At 33.6% G+C, this 22,770-nt stretch overlaps 2 protein-coding genes across 2 annotated transcripts; one reads left to right on the top strand and one right to left on the bottom strand.

Annotated features, from left to right (window-relative positions):
• Window positions 1-1,494: 1,494 nt before the first annotated feature.
• LOC106162926 (uncharacterized) lies at window positions 1,495-18,620 on the bottom strand. The gene is made up of 17 exons (XM_013540361.3): window positions 18,371-18,620; window positions 17,860-17,909; window positions 15,593-15,803; window positions 15,112-15,145; window positions 14,289-14,354; window positions 13,735-13,801; window positions 13,350-13,430; window positions 12,583-12,660; window positions 10,476-10,545; window positions 9,636-9,700; window positions 8,137-8,203; window positions 7,409-7,457; window positions 7,076-7,144; window positions 4,343-4,416; window positions 3,924-4,075; window positions 3,584-3,643; window positions 1,495-3,321 (listed from the first exon to the last, which is right to left on the bottom strand). The coding sequence occupies exons 1-17, from the start codon at window positions 18,485-18,487 to the stop codon at window positions 3,126-3,128; spliced, it is 1,506 nt and encodes a 501-aa protein (XP_013395815.2). The 5' UTR covers window positions 18,488-18,620; the 3' UTR covers window positions 1,495-3,125.
• A 183-nt stretch (window positions 18,621-18,803) lies between these two features.
• On the top strand, window positions 18,804-21,225 carry LOC106162927 (glyoxylate reductase/hydroxypyruvate reductase). The gene is made up of 3 exons (XM_013540362.2): window positions 18,804-19,163; window positions 19,466-19,636; window positions 20,033-21,225. The coding sequence occupies exons 1-3, from the start codon at window positions 18,833-18,835 to the stop codon at window positions 20,626-20,628; spliced, it is 1,098 nt and encodes a 365-aa protein (XP_013395816.2). The 5' UTR covers window positions 18,804-18,832; the 3' UTR covers window positions 20,629-21,225.
• Window positions 21,226-22,770: the final 1,545 nt, after the last annotated feature.

A 22,770-nucleotide genomic window follows, 5' to 3' on the forward strand; every position in this document is an offset into this window, starting at 1 on the left:
AATATCTTAAAATGCCCGCATGCGTTCAGATTTTTTATCGTTAATAAGACAAAAAAAATACTTGGTTCAATGAAACATCAATTGTGATTAGGGGTTCATGACTTCATAACAAATTATTCAAGCTACAGTGACGGCATGGGTTGTAGTTCTAAGCCCGATACGATGGCGCCCAATACGATGACATCACTGTAGGCATTCTTTCCAGGGATATTTGAAGTAGTCTTAGAGAGCCAGAAAGCGATAAAAATAATAGAGCCGAAAATTTCAAACGTATTGTAGGATGTCGTTTCATTATATTTTAATGTAAATGTATTACGCTTATTCTTTTCTATAATTTTAAAGAAAGTAGTGGGGTGGGTGGGGTGTGTGATAACCAAGAGTAAGATGATACACACATTTTTCATAGCAACCTGGACACTATACTTAAGGTTCCTTATCATAAAGGTGTCAAAATATGCGAGTTAATACAATGAGGACAGAATTGTAGGATTTTGTCTTACATATCCGTCACCGATCAGTATTTCCATTTGGGAGAGATTCTGGATTTATTTTTGGTCAATCAGTGCAAGTTCTTCCCGCTATCTGATCACAATTACGTTTATCTGATTTAATCACATTTCGGCTTTGTTTTTGTCTTTAAGGTCATGTCAGAATATCTTTCTATCCAGCCGTGCTATCGGCGTATCATGATTGTAATTTGAGTCGCTCTTGGACTTTGAAGTTAAAAAACAGAGTCATCAGCAAAGGTTAGTAGAACCAAGGAGATAACTCCTTGGTAGAACATTATTCAAACGTTCTTCACTGTTTATTAATTAAAAAAAAAAAACAAAACTCGCAAAAAGATTTCATATTTTGCATCAATACGATTCGCACAACCTAGCCCCTTATAATTACATCTAACGTGAGAAAAACGTTCCCACTATTAACAAAATATAATGATATGTGTCGGTTATATTTACCAAGATAGCAAGCATGTAGTGGTCGTACTGACGTCAGCAGTGGTGGGCATGGTCACGGTCGGCAAGCGCTGTCGGTCCAACGTTGAAACGTCCCCGTGTTTGCGAAAATTTATTTTTCGGTTGCTTTCTGTGCTGTATATAACCGGGCCAGATAAGTAAGTCAACTTACGGCCAAAAATTAAAAATTTGATTCGTATAAGAAATTAGTAGCAGTGGTTTACATGTGTTACTGGAAAAACACGCTTGCTTTATATGTAACTTTAACTGTAGCAATTATTACGAGCTACATGTCCATGTAAATCATGCTTCAGCACTTAGATTCATGTTTTATAATTTATGTCAAAGAACGAAAAAATCCCCGTTAGCACGTTGCCATGGATTTTTGGAAAAGTTGAATACGAAGCTAAGAATACAGGGGTTGGACATGCATATGGACTGCAGCTGTTTCACTGTAAAAGCAAAAACACTAAAAAGTTATCTTTGTGTAACTTGGTGTATGTGCGCGCACAAAAAATATGTTCACAACACAAATGGATATATCTAAAAAGCAAGAGCTTTATTCAAGAAATTTTAACTGGTATTAACTTTTTTTATCATAAATAATAATTGTTCTATATGTATATATATAACTAGGACTTGGTCAGTTATCTTAATACAAGATCCATGTGGATAAATTCAAAGCTACCACCCCCCCAGAGTGGGAGCATTCACAAAGCATCAGCATATATAATAATATGTTGTTTTCTTTGTTAATGGCACAGAGATGTCAATATGAATACTTTGCTATTAAGGGTTGGTTAACTTCATAAGATAACTACTCAACTGAATGATCATTCAATCAATCAATATCAATCATTTCAACTTTTAATGACTTGATAACCAATTTTAATGCATTATTTCATCTACCACTTCTTACTGACTAGATACTCATTCTTTTATACAAAATATTTTCAATTTAAGCCAAAAATAAGCTAATTTACAATGAGACTGAATATTCTTCATCTTTTTTAAAAAGTCAAACTATAAACAGTCTCAGACCGCCTATTTGGCATGCTCAAATATGGATGTGTAGACATTCTTTCTTCTTTTTAACATAGTCCTTTATTTACCCTTGTACAATGCCATATATATTATATATATTAGAAACAAACTGGATAAAACCTCAATAGGTAACAAAACGGCCCAAAGACCTAAGTTGTGCAAATAAATTCTATCTCTTACACTTTCCCTGTAAAGCCTAAGTATTTAATAACCCAAGTCCACTTTTACCCATTAAAATACATCCACCTCTTTAAATAATATTTAAAACCTATTTTTAAATCTACAGGAGGCTCTGACAGAAAACCCTATACTGATATTATAATTTTGTTATCACCTGTGATTTACGGTCATATTCATATATATGCAAATAACCATTACTTATATTTACAAATTTAAGGCAACTTTAAGCAAACCACACTATTAAAATAAATAAATGTCTATAAGGTTATTTTAAAACAGATAAAAGTATCTTACTAATATTAAAATAAATATTTTAAATATTTTTTTGTGACCTTTCCACGATTCGTATTGCCATGATAATATATTTAGAAACACTATGTACAAATAATATACAATGTAAAGTACTGACAAAAAAAAAATAAAAAATAAATAAATAAATAATACATTTCTTGGCCATGAAGATGTCTAGGATATCACAGTATTTTACTTCACTTCTAACAAAAACACCTCAACTTCTTTTGGCTTCAAATCTACATGTATTTAATCCTTTGCAACTCCCTATCTCATAAATAAATAAGCCATGCTATACTGCACTTGATAACAATGAGCTGTCAGCTATAGTGTTAAAATGGCAGAAGTACTTAGTGCCTTATAATGATATTAACACCACCATGAAAAACTTCGATGGAGAAGAAAGAGGTATTTTTCATGATGTTTTTCTTATTTGCAAATATACATAATAACTGAATGACAATTTCAAATTCAGGCGAAATTAATTCATCAAAATACTGTAGGTTTATCATGCTTAATAAATACCTAATTTATTGGTGGGATTAATTCTCCATCATAAAATACTTCCTCTTTAATTCAATAGATGGCACCACATTACACTTCTTCAGATGGTGCTGTGTAATAGCCCAATAGATAGATGGCAGCAGCTATCTATCAAGGAGGAGTCATTTTAGGCGTTGGTAATGTTGTTTTTGTGGTCAATATATTTTCAGCTAGTGTGGTTACCATATGTATAACTCTGTTGAGTTCTTGTGTGGCATTTGGTGGACCATGTTGAGAAGTAGTATAGTGTCTACCAGTGTGGGTAGCATGAAGACGTTTTAGGGCATCCCAGGTGCCAACAATTGTCCTAAATAAATAAATAAATAAAGACAAAAAATAACTTTCTCACAATCACATATAATATCAACAATAAAACCCACAGTGGAAACTATACAGTAATGAGTATAACTTATTATGTCTGAATTTTAGAAATTTTAAAGTTAAAATGCTTATAAACATTGTTCCATTACCCATTATCCTGATGAAAAAAAAAAAAAAAAACTAGCACCATGATGTGAAATGAACACATTCAAGTAATACACCAAAATGCTGTAGATAAGTGAACTTACCCTACTATTCCAAGCACTATTAAAAATATGTCAACAAATTTTTGCCATCTGGTAATAGACCTGAAAATAACAAAGACAAGTTGTAAAAAGACATTTTAAATAAGTTGACAGGTATTACCTCGATTAAATCAGTTTTATATCAAAGAGCACAAAAAAAAAAAAAAAAAGAATTCTTCAAAAATCTAAAAAATTAATTGATAATATCTTGTAGTGCAAATGAGAAAAAACATTTATTCTCACACAAGCATTTTGGCGACTTTAATACCAGTACTCAAGTGTAATGCAAACACCATCTTTACGAATACTACTAAGAAACATTTTGGAATCCATTTATATTTACCCCTTAAAAATTTGTAAATGAAACAATCCTGGTAGTATAAAAGCCAAAAGAGTACAGCAAGATGCCCCCACCAGAGCCATGAGGTTGGCAAAATTGGGTATAGCAAGGACTATCAGGCCAGTCAACGTGACAACAAATAACCTTAATAAATTCTGAAAAAAAAACCATGCATATTATAAGATTCATTTTGTTACGATTGAGAAGGCAAAATGGATTGATTTTAGACAACATAAAAAGCATGAAAAATGTTATTACATAATGTAATTGCTATGACTTGCCAAATGAATTATAAGAACAATTGACTGATTTCCTTAATGGCAACTGACAATTTAAAGGCATTTTATCTTAATTTGATTTCTTTCATCAAATTCCAGACAATACAAATAAAATGACAAATCTTGATATTAGTGCAGACTTACTCCCTGCCATAATTTCTCCTTTGCCTTTGGTAAAAACCTCTTCTCCAGTATGTTCATCACTGGGAACATCATGACTGGAAATATGATACATAACAAAGAAACTTCATCATCTCATTGTTTTAACTCTCTCTCTCTCTCTGCACATGCATGCACTCATGTGCGCACACACACACACACACACACACACACACATTCCAATCAACTGCACAATGATGTAGATTAAAAGTTAGAAAATTTTGATCAGACACTGTGTGTGTCATAAGAAGATATTTTAAATATTCATTCTAAACCATATAACTTGTAAGAATGAATTAACTTGCAAAATATAAACTGTTAGTCAATAATTTGTTATCCCAACATCAATATAATTTAAAACATCATTAACATGCAGCAACGTCAACATAAACATGCAGCAACACCTAACTGGAATGCTAAAATAACTTTTTAACAGCAACTGCATATTTTTGCAACAACAAGACTTCCCGTCTACTTACACTACGCAACTTTACATTCATGGCAACTTTACATTCTATACAACTAAACTAGCCCATGGTGAGAATTCACAGCTAAAGAATTGGATAGAAAGAGTATGCTTTTAGATAACATAAAGGGATGATTTGTGTAAGAAAAGAAAGCAAGAAAAGTAACAACCATCCTGATACTCAAATGCCACAAAAAGAGGTTCAAACTAAGAGCAGCTCTGCAATTCAGATAGCAAAGGGAAAATCTCTATCATTTCAATTTACCATAAAAATGCTTACAATTAAAGCATAACATTTTGATTCTTGTCCTTTATCTACAGGAAAGGAGAAGGGCATGCAATATATCCTCCACACAAATTGTAGCAAGAATCAAGATGCAAAACACCTGCGATCAAAAATAAAAGGAAAAGGCAAATAAAGGGAACCGGAGAAGATCAGCATTGGTCAGAATTGTGCCGGAAGTGACGTGCAGTGGTGTTAGAAACGAAGTTGAGTGGTCATTTTAACATAGAGGTGAACGGCAGTGAAGACGGGTTGTCGGAGGAAAAAGAAGTTTTCTAAACAACATGGTAAGATAACACTTTTTCTTTACGCATTTTGGGCAGAGAAAACTTGTAGAAATAATAAATGCATGCTATGAAAACGTGACACGGAACTTGAAGGTGCAAATCGTGCTTAATTGGCAGTCAACTTGTTTTAAAATGAATGCTGCATCGACTGCCATTGCGACAAAGAGTGTAAATGGAAAATAATTCCCGGGAGGCTGTAAATCGTTGCCATGTGGAAATTTGGCAGTGATATAATCCAATATGTCCATATCTAAGTATTTTTTGGGTGTTTTATGGTATGGGCTGCAATTAGAACGAAGTTTTAGAGGTCTTGAAGGACCTTGTGAAAACAAGGAAGTAGTTCGTAACTAACAAGTGAAATTTACCGATCTCCGACCGCTGTGCACAGCTGTATCTTTTTTTCAATATATTGACGAATTTTTAGATCTTTATATGTCCATCTGACATGAAATGCTACACACATGAGCACACTAATACACCTTTTACACTGGGGTAGGCATAAATCAGTGACGAATGCCAAGACAAGGGTGACATTCTGACAGCCTCTTATCTGAGCTAAAAAATCACAAGTACGCGACTGGCATTTCACTGACAAGATCTTCCCAAAAAGACGGAAAGAGAATTCAGGTGAGCTGACAGGTAATTAAGACTAGCTCAAAGTACTAATAATTGACATTATTATGCAATACTCAGTTGGTAAAACGATTCTCACAGGTAGATAAGATGTAACATGACCAATTTCTATAGACTAATGATTGCCAGCCTGAGGAAATTGATTTCCAGTCTCTTTTGTCAGTGATTTTTAACTCAGATAAGAGGCTGTCAGAATGTCACCTTTGTCTTGGCATTTGTCACTGATTAGCGCCTTCCCCAGTGTAAAAGGTATATCAGTGTGATCATGTGTGTGGAATTTCATGCCAGATGGACATATAAAGATCTAAAAATTTGTCAATATATTGAAAAAAAAGATACAGCTGTGCACAGCAGTCGGAGATCAGTACATTCCACTTGTTAGTTACGAACTACATGTACTTCCTGGTTTTCACAAGGTCCTTCAAGACCTCTAAAACATCGTTGTAATTGCAGCCCATACCATAAAACACCCAAAAATACTTAGATATGGACATATCGGATTATATTAATGCCAAATTTCCACATGACAACGATTTATAGACTCCCAGGAATTATTTCCCCTTTACGCTTTTTGTCGTGCTGGCGGTCGACGCAGCATTTATTTCTAAACAAGTTGACCACAAATTAAGCACGATTATGCACCTTCAAGTTCCGTGTCACGTTTTCATATCATGCGTCTATTATTTCTACAAGTATTCTCTGCCCAAAATGCGTAAAAAAAGAGAGTTATCTTACCATGTTGTTTAGAAAACTTCTTTTTCCTCCGACAACCCGTCTTCACTGCCGTTCACCTCTATGTTAAAATGACCACTCAGCTTCGCTTCTAACACCACTGCACGTCACTTCCGGGCACAATCAATCTTCTCCGGTTCCATGTATTGTACAGAAAGATTAGCTTTGTCAGACAAAGCATGGCATGCATTTGGTATAAAGCAAAGATTACAATCCCAGAAATGGTTTATCCCAGAAGTGGTTTAACCTTGTCAATATAAATATATATTTCTTCACAAACTAATGTACCTGCTATGTCTGAACAGAAATTTACTTACCTGGATATGTGAAAAACAGGGCCAAACACAAACAGGATTTGACCACTATGGCAAAGTCCAAGGATTGTCCTAAAACAAAAGATGTTTTTATCTTTAACAGTACCAGGAATTCATGCAAACTATACCACAGTTACTAAGAGAGCATTTAAAACACTCTAGTTACTTTGTACTTCAGAATTGCCAAAAATCTAAATCTTTAACAAGGACTTAAATACACGGGAGTGGACAAAAACGAAATATAGTTTTATTTGTATTTTAATCTTAATTTACCATATGTCTTACTTCTTTACATTTGAAGACACCCTGCTAATAAATACATATAAAGATTATTACCTTTAGGTAAATTCATTGTTATTATGTCACTTGTTTCTGGACCAAATGACTAGAAATAAACCAAAAAATGTGTTAAACTTTCCATATTTCATCATTAATATATAAAGTGAGAAGATGTGTATGGTTCAGTAACATCCAATATAAGTTTATTTATTTAATGAAAATGTATCCAAGTATTATAAGTGTATCTTATCAAATGTCCGTATGGAAATGCTTCATGTATTAATTATTAAGTCCAATTGACATAATACCAAGTCCACTATCTCAATGTCCACTTAAATTATTAACTTATATGGGTTATTCTAAATCATTAGCACCAAGCATGCAAACAAAATGTATCTATCTCGTGACTGATCTCAGTACCATTCAAAATAACCTGCATCAAGTAACTTAAATATGTCATTTAATATATGTTTGTATTCCAAAAGTAATCCACTTCTTGTTATAATTGCTTTTATTAATAAGCGACCTAAAGGAAATGGGGAGTGACAGATGATGGAGTTAGTTTGGCAAATCTAACAATTTTCTCGCAGCTTCAAGGGAGAGGTTGACAGGCCAAGGCCAAAGCATAAGTCTGTATTTTCCAAAACTGAAGGTGTGGGAGAGGGGCGTTGGAAAGAGGCAGTGTAGAGATTGCAGTGAGTGCCAAATCCCAAATTTAAGCCTAAAAACAGCGGGGGGCCAATCCAAGACCCCCCTCCCCCCCCCCCCCCCCCCCGATGACTCACCAGGTAACCTGCTCCACCAAAAGTGATGTAAAGAGCAGTCACTAGCACCATAGTCAACTTGAAGTAGCTGAAATAAAGGTATACATATTGTATGAACCTGGCAGTTTAAAATTCCCTGTTGAAAATGTTTATACACTGGATAATTATATGCGTAAAGCTAGCAGTTTAAAATGTGCCTGTTAGAAATGGATATACACTGCATAATCACATACATATTGCTGCTGGTAGCTATTCAAAGTGATAATCTGCACAGTAATGAAATTCTACCTTTTAAGTACAATTAAATATACAGACTTGAGCCTGGGTTTAAACAAATCCCAGAGCATTTATTATGGGACAATACACTTAAAGCAATAATAACTCTTCCTTTGAGATTCAAAATTCCACAAGAAATACATTCTAAACAACACACGGAAATATATTATATTGCATTTCACCACTAAAACGGCTGTTATTGTAGTAAAACTAAAAACTGTGCTTGTCAATAGGGCTTTCGGTGCCTTTTTTCCCGGTCATCAAGGCATTCGTTGCCAAGGATTTTGGCGCATCACGCAGATTCTCGCGTGCAGTCGAGACCAAAATAACAGAGGCGCATGACACAATCCTCAGACGTACGTTGCGAGTTTTTGTACAGTGTGTCGGATAACGAAAAGCCCAGAACTGTACACATTGTGAATATGAGCAATTAAGACGATTATATTGTATGAATCTTATTTTATTGCAATAAAGTGTTGTTGTTGTCTGCTTTTCCCGCGGTTTTAAGTAGGTCATCAGAAAACCCCACTCGATATGCTATGTTAGAGAGGGCTCCGTCAGTTAAAATCACTTAAGAGATTTTAACAAAAAACCGTACGTTTAGGAAAAAAACCCTGGATTAACTTTGAATGCAGGAATGGGGTCGCTGACCATTGGTGAGTACGGGAAAATTGCCATTTACTCCAGGAAAATCCAATTTTTGGCCAAAACGAAGAGTTATTATGACTTTAATAGGCTGGGGATCTAGGGCCACTCTGGGTCCCATAATAAAATTGATTTAAAAACCTTGGAATTCCACAGAAAAAAAAAAACTCATGTCTGAAAATGGGGGCATTCAGATACTGACATCATACCAGCTGGATCGATCCAACTCTGTGGGGATTTTCCCTGAAGTGCGGTCATTGTAATAAGCCAAATTGTCTGGCAGGCCCCCTTGAGAAGCTAGGGGGGTAATAAACTGTCTGTGCACTTGGCTTTATTAGGCCTTGGCTGCTCAAGGAGAAGAGTCAGGCATTAAATCTTATTACACTAACTGCACTCGAGAAAGAATCCCAACAGAGTTGGATCGATCCAGCTGGTGCGATATCTGAATCTACATGCTCCCTTTAATGTTTAAACAGAATGGCAAAATGAGACATGAAATATCTTGAATTTTTCAACCTCATATTGCAAGACGAGGGTGCAGTGTAGAAGAACATAAATAATTTAATTCAAATGATAATGCAGCTGTTTCTTGTGGTTACCACTTAAAGTTATGCCTGACTTGTTTATCGACAGATGTTTCCAGAGATAAAATCATTCCAGCACCCTGAAATTAAAAGAAAAAAATTAAATACTAGTAAGTAACTACAAAGTGAATTACAAATAAATTAATGCATAATTAACGTAGGTAGTCAGTTTTACTTTACCTAGTAAGACAACTCACCAATTAAAAAAAAATTCTGTCTTTCAACAAGCTTAATTAAATAAATGATAACATATAACATGATAACATATAACTGTGCACTTATACAATAGTTTATATCTTGTCACAAACTGACTGGCATTTATATTTTTTAAATAATTTAATACCTTAAATGCTTTGCAAGGTGAGTATTCTCTTTTATTTGTATTTCAATCTTGAACTATGCTTCATACTCCCCAAAAATACAATGTATTCTTTATGCCTACTGAACAAAAGTTAATAAATCCTAAAAGTTTATAACAGCTCACTGCTAAATATAGGCCTGATAATTTGCCATTTCCAAATTCCTCTATTTTCAAAGCTGCATCATCATGAACAACGAAGCCCTCAAACTAGGCTTACTACAAACTATAAAGATCAATACAAACTAGTTTCTGTATGTTTTCATACACAAAATCTTCTGAGGTTTTGACTTTGTATTAAGTTCTTTCTTTGTTTAGCGATAGTTCAGCCTTTGTCTTATATAAAGTGCGTGATATGTTTTCTGAATAATTCAACACCAACTAGCCTACATGTCTTTCTATGCAATTTTCATGCCCCAAAGTTGACATCACGATAAAGGTGCCTCCATAAAATAAAACATTTATCAAACGCCTGAAGATTGCCCTGACTGACCTACCTCGTAACAGTAAATAGCAATAGCCAGAAAAAAGGGGAAACCTTTTATAGATATTTTCTTCGGGTGTATTCTGAAAATAGACAAATAAGAAATATAGCAAATTGGATCCATAACAGGTATAAATCACGAAATGTAAAATGTTACCCATTTGTGATAAAAAATACTACTCAATGTTTAGATATTAAGAATAGGGAGATTTAAGAAGCTATTCAAATTTCATAAGTGTCAAGTTTTAAATGAAAGATCTTTCATGTAAACAGCTAATACCTAAACACAAATGGCTATGTATAGAAATACTGCAATGGTGTGTTAAAAGTCTCTTTTTATTTCATCTGGCAATATTATCAATAAATTACGCACAACTTTTCCTGATCTATTTCATTGCTTTATAGCAAACCGATGTTTATACCAATCTTAACAATAACCAACTACTACAGAGGCATTGGGGAACCCGCTCCATTTTTACCACATTTCATTATAGGGTTGATTGCAGAACAGTTGGATACAGTTGCATGACACGTTCACCCGGAGAAACACTATTCACATCAAACCACCTACAAACTAGTCATCTTGCCAGATGTTCACTTACATTTAATTTTGCATTAGACCATAACACAGACGCTAAACCTAGACCATCTACCTTTGAAGGGAGTGGGAGAGGGGGATAAGCCAGGTGACAGCCTTTATTAATATTTATAAATTTTATTTGCTACAATAGCATTTTCTTTAATTCAAAATGTGAACCCAAAGACTTGGTCTTAAAAGATATGTAGAGATATGTAGTCAATATATAATCCAAGAATTTGACACTCCCACCACCAAATTTATTCTGACAAATTTTTTGAGGAACAACTACACCATCTTCCCATTCTATATCAGTGACTAAATAAAAGGCATCTTGCAGAATGAGATAATTTCACAGTACCTCTAACAACAGAGTGATTGATAATTAAAGGTACGGTGCCATTCTTCACAAAGTTTCTAGGGTCCTTTAATTTCGTATCACCTTCCCCAGAAGTGTGTGACTTGAGACTTAGGTCAGCTAGTTTCTTGCAAAATGAATGCAATATTTTTCTCTCTTTTTCCATTCATTTTAAATTATGGTTATAATTTTCCTTTTTAGTTTTACAGTAAAGCAGATTAACTACTGCCTTTGTTAGTAGCAAGACAGTTTAGAGCACCCAAATGCAAATGAATACAACTTTGATTTTTTTCTCCAATAGTTTTATAGTATTTTGTCATGTCATTTCATTTTAATGCCACTATATTCAATACAAAATGACTTTTCAAGCAATGAAATTAATCCAACTTACAAAAAACTCTCTTTCCTGGCAATTAATAAGTATATTGATATCCAGAATATTTTGCTTGCTCAAGTCATTCACTTTCTTGGTGTACAATACATTCAGGTATCACAAGCCCTTCACAGTTTTTCAATTTAACCTACCCTCTATTTCCACCATGAAACAAATATCATTGTGCAAATTAAAAAAGTGTCTGTTTTTACTTTTGAGGCATCAAATAAATAAAACTGCATAGTGTTCGAAGCTTGGAAGCACTTAATGAAAAGTGGTGCTCCTTAAAAGTGCAGCCAGGCATGTCTAGAGCATGTTCAAGTTGGACTGGAAATAGTCTTTATGACATCACTGGGCAACCAAATGGTTTGACATGACGTAATGTCCCCAGGGTATTCCTGATGTGATATCATTGTCTAGGGACCATTTTCAGAGCAACTTAGATCATGTCTGAACAGACCTTGAAGCATCAATCATCAGCTTTACTGTTCTCTAATAAAGGTATTAGGCAAAGAATCATATCTTTTTATTTTCAAATTCATAAAAATAATACCCCACTAGGTGTGTTCAAATAACTTACAAATCATTCTCAAAATAATAAATGACGCTGATTTTTAAAAATACATCTAAACCCCCAGAAATCCTTTTAAATATTACTTAGAAGATAAAACAAGCAAATAAAACAAATTTAAATCATAATTATTCTTACAAAAACATAATTTCTGAAGTGCTAAAATGACCATTTTATAATAAATGAATAAAAAATCAAAAATGATACAAAAGGCTACTATTATATGATAAAAAATACTCACTCCACGTTATGAAAGTGTTCAAAGTCAAACCAGAAAACCACAGTGAAGGCCATAAGGTTGGAGATTTGAGCAAACAAGCTGGAAAAAAAAAGATTATTTTTATTTAGGTAGACTACCACCATCTACCTTTTCTTTCTCCAACAAGGTGGTTATGTTTTGCTTGCCTTTAGTAGATTTGTTTGTGGGTTTGTTTCTGTGTGTGCAGATTTACACAAAAAGTAATGAACAGATTTTGATGAAATTTTTAGGATGGTCAGGAATGGGCCAAGGAAAATATGATTCATTTTTGGTGATGATTCATTAATTAATTATTGGTTCATTATAAGTAAATAAGTATTTGTCCTGGCGGAGGTTATGCTTTCTGAGTGCTTTTCTAGTTTAAATATTAATGGTGAATACTTTTTAAAAATTCGTGCTCATTTGATATTTTTGTAACTAATTCAATAAAAGATTCAAACTATCATTATCAACTGCTATACACCAAATTCATCATCAGTTGTGTAGAAATGAAATTTTACACAAAGGCCAAATAAAATGACCTTGCTGGTAAAATGAAAAAGCAGTTAAAAAAACTCTGAAATGCACCAAATAACACTAAAGCATTTAATTTCATATATGTATTTTTTGTTAAAAAAAAACTGAAAATGAAACCCCTTGATGTGTTCAAGCAAAATAGAATGCACTTAATTCCAGAAAAAAACTCAATCTCTACTAGTAAAACATTAAAATGAAATTCTGAGTAAATGCGACAAAATGGAGTACTTTACCTAGACAATGCCAGACTACTAAGGTGCCTGATTAATGTTAGTAAGTACAGGGGCGGCAATAGGATAAACATCCAATGATGCCTGAAACAAGAGATAAAATAAAGATAAATATACCTCCCCATACATACATACATACATACACCCAATGACTCTGATATGTATATATGTGCATTTGACCTTCTGGTATTATACAAACAAATGAAACTGCATGGATGTAATCAAAATACAGGCAGTGATTTATGATGAGACTACTGTTGAAAAGCAATGTTTACTTAAGATACTGCAAATGTATTATTTGTTATTCATCCTGTCTAAAGGCATGGCAGATTTAAACAAATATTGTTTGAAAAATTGATTTAAAACAACTGTTATAAAATATACTCACATTTTCATGCTGTGCATATAATCTGACAAGTTTTTAGATATAAATATAAGATATGCACAGCAAAAACCTGAAACAAACATTAACAAAAAGCATTAGTTAGACTACAAATATTCTATAAAAACATCACAGTCATGATTAATTCTTACTACTACACAACATTCTAATTTCTTTTAGGCAAAGAAAATAAGAAAAATTATCATTATTACCAATTTATTATACAGTGTACAGAAATATAATATAAGAAATATACACATTTTGCTAAAACAAATAAAATATGCTACCATGGCCCTAAATTCAGACAACTGAAATATCAGACAAGGTTTAACAATCCCATCATAATCGCTTAGTGCTAAAATCAGACATGCACTTTCATGAAACGCCTCCTTTCACAAATTTTCCATCATCAGCAGAATTTGTAGCTTAAATATGTCCGTTTCATAAAGGAACAAATGTCAAAGGATACATGAAAAATTCAACCAAACCACCAGCTTTACAATCTGCTCCCTTGCAATAAATCTATCAAAGTTAAATACGGAGGAAGAATGTTCACTTACCAACTTGAGATATGAGAATGGCCAGATCCACAAGCCACTGGCCAAGTTTTCCCATTGCATAAAATCCTAGAAGTAGAACAGAAAAAGAAGTGCTGCAGAAAAGTTAATCTAAAACAACTCAGTTTTATAATGCTCTATTTCTGTATTAGTAATGCCAAAAGATTGTCAACTTCCTTAAAAAAACTTCCCCTAAAAAAGGAGACCACTCACAGAGTGCATCTATTTCAGTCACCATTTCTTATATGATTAACAACTCATTTTTATCTACCTTTTCAACATGAATTCTCTCTTGCAATTGAAATCAAGCGATCGAGAAGTTCACTCCATAACAATAAAAAATTTATAGTTATAATATGATGTCAGGCAAACTTGTTGTAAATGATGCATGGGAAACTATATGTTACAGTGTGAATTACTACGTATCTTATGTCTAATAGTATTAGGTCACACTTGAATACAGGAAAATTGATCTTTATTAGATATTGTCATGGCACTGATTTACCAAAGACTTCATTGCATACCATATATAAACATAACAAAATGTGATCTATACAGTATGTAACAGTGTGAATTATTATTCTATGTTAAATAGTATAAGGTCACACTTTAACACACGGAAAGTACGAAATTCTATAGATGAAGTACATGTAAAAATATTTCCAAAGAAAAAATGCAACTGAGACAAGAATTTGCATCTTTCAGAGTTTAACAAAGTTCAAAATACATAGCTCACATATTAAAAAGCGGATTTTTAAACCATCACCAATTGCAACTACTGTTAGTTGAAAAAATGATAAAATGTAATTCTCTATCTTTAACGTACCCACATCACCATAGTTCAACTCCTGGCCCGGTGCCTTAAAAACGAAAAATTAATCCAGTGTTGAGTAAAAACTTTATTTAAATGAGAAATACTGATAGACACAGACACTCTCACCTCCATCAAAACTACTCTAAAATTGGAAGAAGTACACAGACACAAATTCTGTTATGTTTACAGCAAAACATAACTTTTTTTCAATTGTCAAAATGTATTCTTTGTAAAACAGAAGCTGCACATACAATCAAACATAGTACATTCCATACTGACTAATATATATGTGATCCGAACATTAAATAGCATCGTTATTTTTTTTTAATCAACTAAGCAATTGCACGGCCTCAAAATTTTTGAAGTTTTTAGACCTGAATTTTCACAAACATTAAATTCCCTCATCATTTAATTTCCTCTAGTAATCCAAAAAGTGCATAATTAATCATTTCATAAACTTTTTCTCTGTTAAAAAAAAAAAAAGAAAACCAACCTTAGGAATGGACACCTCTTCCTTTGCTGCAGGGACCTCAGAGGACAGCAAATCTTCTGTCTCTTCAACAGGTGCCTGAAGTGCCTCCATCTCAATGTCAACACCATTGACCATCATGTTCTTCCTCCCTGATTTGACATCTGCTTGGGCTGGATGTTGCTTTTCTATCAGTTTATATTTGCAATCAATAACAAGCAGCATTGCTTTGACACTGAAAGAACCAATAAATGAATGAATTAACAAACAAATAAAATTATAAGATAATAATAATAAGATAAGATAAAGCAAGAGTTTTATTCAGCAATTAATGTACAAAATAAAAATTCACATACTAGTACAATGGAAATTGGATTGCTATTCTGGTGTAAGATATAAAGTTTAAGGTTACAATATAGTTGCTAAAACATAGTTGCTATATTTCCATTTTTGTAGTTAAAAAGATAAACAGCAGATGGATAAAAACTCTTTAAAACCCCTTCAGCTCTTATAAAAATAATAAGTCAACAGTTGATCAATAAGATTTATTTATTAGTTTTAACTATTAAAATAACATAAATTGTTTCAGCACAAGAGGATGATATATATATATATATATATATATATATATATATATATATATATATATATATATATATATATATAGTATACATGTTCTCTGGAGGAACATCTCATGGAACAACTATATAAAGTGCTTTTTGTTAATGGACCTGCTTTCAGTTATACAGTCATTAACAAAAAAATTGAAATCGTAAAAAACAACATAATTCTACTGACTATATCTTCCTTGAAAAAATCAACCCATATGCAAATAAGCTGGAAGGTACATAGTAAATAGCACCAGCACTTTACTTTTTTCCTGACATAAAATAGCCAGTATATCATTCATAATTAATGGAGTTAAGAGTTTTATCCATTTCTAATTGACTCAAATATTAGCCAAGGTAATCATCATCATTGCCATAAAACTTTTAGAACCCAATAGAGAGCAAATGCACTCAATAAAATTCTTAAATGTGCATTGGAGACAGTCTGTAAATAAATTTGCTTTATTACAGCTGTATTTAGTTCCATTATTTCAGCTGCTTCAATTTGTTTATCTGCGAGAGTGTGGGACGTAAAGGGAACTTCATTACCCACACTACTCCGCTTCTTCTAACATCTTATTACTGAAAGCACTGAAATCATCAACATTATGTTTAATGAAATAGAACACAAGACAATCCTAGTTTTACCACCATCATAAATTGTGTTTCTTCATATACAAAGAAACAGAAAAGAATCGTGCATTACCTTCTCGAAAAATGCTGGTAGGAAAAAAGGCAAACATTTCTACAGAGGAAGAAAATATCTAACAGTCAGCAGCTTGGCGTAAATACTATGGGATGGTTCATTATTCACTTAGTGTTGTTATTATGATTACACGGTTAAGTAGACTTGATTCCACATAAATGCATGTACAAATTTGCAAAGGTAATTACTGCTATGACTATGCTGGTAGATATCAGTTATCAAAACACATGCTTTAAGTCCAAACCATTACATATATTAATGCATAATTGGAACAATTCTGATAAAACTTTGAAAACTGTAACTTTTTAAAACTTTTTTTCTTATGCAGACTGTGGCATTAGCAACTGGTCCTGTACCTGTGGCCATTAAAATTTGGTTTAGACCAGTTGATTTTTCAGAATGTGTGAATGTTCTAGTAGTGGGCCGACATGACCATTAGATTTTTTCTGTAAGTTTTCAAAGGAGCTTTTATTTTAATTTATGTTTTTTTTCTGTAATGTAACAATTATATGATGATTCTGAAATAAAAAACATTTGGCAAAATCAAGTTCTTGTTATTACTACTATTAATGCAACAGGAGAAAGTGTCTAGTCTTAATGCATGTTTTATTTAGACATGTGAATCCTGATTTGGACCAGTAAGAGTGGTGGTCCAAATGACCAGAAAACTGAAAAGCATATGAAACAGACAGCTTATGGGTTTTATTATGCACCAATTTGAATGTAAGAAATGTTCATTATCAATGAACTCAGAGCCAGACATGGACTAATATGCAGGGAAGCAATTCAAAATTATATATAAATCAATCATTTGTCACTGTGTAAAAATTACAGAGTTCCAATTTCTAGTAACCAAATGTTATTTACAGTCACCTGACTGGCTAGAAGTACTATTAATCCATGAGAATTTTATTTTGTTCTGCTTTAATTTTTATTAATAGATACAGTATATACCTTTTTAAAAATTGAGAGCTCACCTTACAAGTCCTACAGCTGCCATTATGACCGTTCCTTCAATTATCCCTGCCTACAAAGTAAAATATGAGCACTTTTTTTATTTTTTGTTTCTTCGCCAAGTTCTAAAAAAAATACTTAAATACTTTTTAGATAATTTCTGTCAAAATCTGAATCATTAACTTTTTCCTTTGGAGAGTTTTATGGATAAGATAAAAGTTCTAAATTTTGATCAGTTTAAGGTTCTTTCACATTTTGTCTCACTCTCTATGTCTGAATATATAAAGTGCATGACAGACTTATGCATAGGGGAAAAAGTTAGTGAAAATAATACATACTAAAAATTAAGCCGACATATCTTTTACTAGATTTTAGCGTGCACGAGCAAAATTCTCCAACTTTTTAGGTGATAACGCTAGCCTTTTAAAGAGTATTAAATGTAAAGCATCATAACGTCCATTAACTTAAAAAGTTAAGTTACTACATACTCTTCGTCGCTCCGATGTTGACTCTTAAATAATAAATACACTGTACCTCTTTGAATGCGAAAGGTAGACCAAGAACTCCGGCTCCAATAAATGAAATAAAGATATTTGCAAATATCTTTACTGGATTTTTTGATCCACTCCCGCCTCCAGTACTGACTCCCATTTTTCTCAGATGTAGAGGGAACTAACAGTTCCCTACTTCGTCAACTTTTTTCTTCTGACTTTCCTTCGAGGTTTTACACGTCGCAAGAAATCCCAACGAACCGGAAGTCTTGAAAGTTGATAACTTATTCTAAGCCCTAAGCAGTATTTTGGGATTATCTTTCTATCATAATCGATAACCCATTAAATGCTCATTTTTCGTGAAATATGTGTAGAGATTAAGACCAAATAGACATATTGCTTCAATGAAGAAAAATTTAGATCAAAACATTACATATTTACCATTGCTTTTTGCCAAAGGAATAGAAGCAACACCAAAAATAGGTCAAAACCCCGACTCGAGATAATGTTAGCGATGCGAGGACAGGTGATAAAGTTGAGCCATATATTAAGAGGTCCAGCCAGAGGGACGCCAGTTTTAAACGAAGCTACTCGCACCTGTCCACTCCAACAGTCGAACTTTAGAAACATGAGCTCTGGCAGCAAGCCCAAAGTGTTTGTCACTAATTATAATATTCCGAAAAAAGGGCTTGACCTACTAAAAAGTTGTGAGGTGGTGCAGTGGCAGAGCGAAGAGACTATTCAGAGAGAGGACCTGATCAAGAACGTGAAAGGAATTGATGCGCTGTTCTGCATTCTCACAGACAAGATTGATGGAACTTTACTTGACGCGTGTGGTATGTAGACATAATACTCCAAGTCGAAAAGGAGCATCTGACGTGCGTGCGTTTTGATAAAACATAAAAGTTAAATGTGCTTTCTAATTATAAAAATATTCAATATTCATCAGCATGCACTGTAATAAGCTGTGGTCAAAATTTCAAAGCTACATGGTGGTGTCCTTATAATCCCCCTTATATCCTTAGAGTCTAGCCTCTTAGCCAAGGGGTACATCTACTGTACATGTAGATCTATATTAAAGACTATAAGTACTGTAATACTGTATACTGGTAGGCCTACACTGTATTTAATATTCCAGGTCCACAGTTGAAGGCAGTGGGCACCATGTCAGTTGGCTATGACCACATAGACATGAAGGCCTGTAAGGAGAGGGGGATCCCTGTGGGGTTCACACCAGATGTCCTCACAGATGCCACGGCTGAACTGACTGTTGCACTTCTGCTGGCAACTTCTAGACGGCTTATGGAAGGTACATGATTATCAGGGACCGACTTCTGGGTCTTCCGGAAGACGGTCAGATTTTAAAGTTTACATTGACGGGTATCTATTTTTTTCTGTTGGAAGACCATCAAAAATAGAGGATGGATCAACAAAGATAATTTGGAAGACAGTCAGAAAATATCCGCTCCTGATTATGCAGCAATTACTGCGTGATAGAGTTAAGTTTTTGGATGTAAGAATCACTGTGGAAGTGATTTACTCATATATTTTTATAGAAACAATATGTCAGTACTCTTAACATGTTTTTTAATGTTCTAAATGCCAGTATATAATCAGAATGGAACTTTCTGAGATAATATACTATTTCAAAAAGATATACTGTTCTACACCATAAAAATAACTCCCACCATCTTCAATATCCTAGGTGCTGGTGCAGTGAGATCAGGTGAGTGGGGCATGTGGAACCCACAGTGGATGTGTGGGCAGGGCCTTCACCATAGTACCGTGGGGATATTTGGCCTGGGACGCATAGGCCTGGCTGTGGCCAAGAGACTCCGCCCCTTTGGAATCTCACGACTGCTTTACTCGGGCAGGAAGGAGAACCCAGCAGCTAAGGAGGTGGATGCTGAATTTGTGTCCTTTGATACTTTATTAAGTGAATCTGACTTTGTTATTGCTGGTTGTGCTTTGAACAGTGAAACCAAGGAGATTTTCAATGAGGATGCTTTTAAGAAAATGAAGCCAACTGCCATATTTGTGAATTCAAGCAGAGGTGGGGTGGTGGACCAAAAAGCCCTGTATGAAGCCCTGAAAAGCGGTCAGATTAAGGCCGCAGGATTGGACGTGACCACTCCAGAACCACTGCCCACTGATAGTCCACTGCTGGATTTAAAGAACTGTGTTGTTCTGCCTCATATTGGGAGTGCCACAGTAGAGGCTAGGAATGCCATGGCGGAGCTGACAGCTAGAAATATATTGGCTGCACTGAATGGAGAGCAGATGCCCTGCCAGATTGAGTAGGGAGAGACTGGAAATGATTTAACTTTTAAAAATGATTTTCATTTCAGTATAATTTATTCAGTATTGATTGATTTATTATTATTGATGATGCTTTATTTAAAATTAAAGTTTTACATTTATAGTGTAAAAACAATTAGATATCAAAAGATGTCACAATTATACAAAAATAAAATGGTTATACATAAATTAAGCTTTATACTTAATTAAAATAAAAATACTTTTAAGTATTTTAAGTACTTTAAAGTACTTATTCACCATAATTGTAAAAGGTATTATTATTATTATTATTATTATTATTATTGTGATGATGTTAAGAATTTAAAGCATAAGTTAATATTGTTGAAGTATATATACACACACACACACATATTAAGTAATACAGTTAATTAAATACTTAAACTTTAAAGTATATATTTTAAAAGTTATTATTATTATTATTAATTAACACAATTGATTAATGGCTATTTTATCAGAAATCCAATCATCACTTGATATTATATGAGATTGAAATGGGTTTGGGTATTTAAGTGTAATCATGAAATGAGATCATTTGCAGTACATGAAATAAAATCTGGCTATGGCATCTGTTGACCTCAACAGTAGTAATAATAGAATTCTTTTTTAGTCAAGCCCAGCTTACATGTGTTTGACATTATTTGTATTTGTATGTCATATTATAAGGACATGAAATTGCTTTAATTTAGGACAAAGACCTTACAACTTTTATCTTTTTAAGACTTGCCCAAAGGAGCCAAAATACGCACTAAACGTTTATAATGAGTATAAATTCTCTAAGGTGTTGTTAAGGTTTTACACAGCAACTTGACAATTGCTATTGTTGAGACGCGAGGGTTGATAGACCACGAGTTACACAGCCACCACAATTGCGGCTAACGTGCTGCCGTGGAAATTGTAAAAATATTATTCAATTATTTGTTTGAAAATTTTGAAGAATGTTGTGCCTGTGACAGTTAAGGTTAAAAAACTAAAGCATGAAACTTCCAGATAAAATTTATTTCTTATCCAAAAAATCCGAAATATAACAATGGAAGACAAACCTGCAGGTAAGATGATTGAAGGCCGCTTCTATGGTTGTCGGTAAGGTTCTTTTTCTAACGCGCTATGATAATCTCGCCTTCTTCTTAATGAATTTGTTCCGCTGATAATGCTTATTCAATGATGAAAAGAAAATAGACTGAGACGAAATTCCCCCGTCGTTCACCTAATATTCGTCGAACTTAGCATTTTTATTTCATATTTGAGAGTTAAAACTTTCTTGTTACAATGAATTTTCTGTTTGCGCAGCGCGAGAAAGATGGGCAAAATATTCAACTCTATCAATGTGATACTTGCTACGGAAATTGAGTTTGACGCCGTGTAATGATAAGCAAAACTGTACGTGTATATTGGTTAAGACTTGTGTTGATTCCGTCGTAATTCATCATCAGAGTAATGCGTTAGGTGTATATAATTGAAAAAGGCATGCGCTTACATGACGCTGCTTATGGCTACGTCTTTTTGGCCCAACTTAATGTGTCCTATTTATTTCTATCGACAGGTTATATTCTGGCGTAAAGTAATGACTTGGAATATTAGTAACACTAATCAAGATTAAGAAAATTACAAAGACAGGTAATAAATGAGAAAGATAAATGAAGTAAATAAATGAATGAATAGGTATATGGATGAATGAATCAATAAATTGATATTAAACAGATAAATTGATAAGCAGATATTTATAAAACTGATGCACTTGAAACTGGTTCCTCTAGAGAAAATGCTTCTGTCTGATATATAGAATGATTAACTGCAACAAAGAAATTAAATGGACAGAAGAAACTGTGCAACATTTTTCGCATTATATTTTTGCATTAGTTAAAAATGAAAACAAGCTTGATAACAAGCTTGGTAAAAATAGATTTAATATCAAAGATACCAATCATAGCTGACATTATATTTTACGTTTTGATGAAACTTGGACCCATTATACAGTATAAGGGTGAAACAAGCTACTAGTAAGACGTGAACGATCGAACGAACTTGGGATGTTTGAAGGGCATTAAAAAGAACTCCCATAAGAATAAGAGGAATCCTGACCCATATCAGCCGATCTTATCTAACATGAAAAGTAATAAATTTCCC

The sequence above is a fragment of the Lingula anatina genome, chromosome 3 (genome assembly GCF_051362555.1).
Source record: "Lingula anatina isolate TDL-2025a chromosome 3, LinAna3.0, whole genome shotgun sequence".
NCBI lineage: Eukaryota > Metazoa > Brachiopoda > Lingulata > Lingulida > Lingulidae > Lingula > Lingula anatina.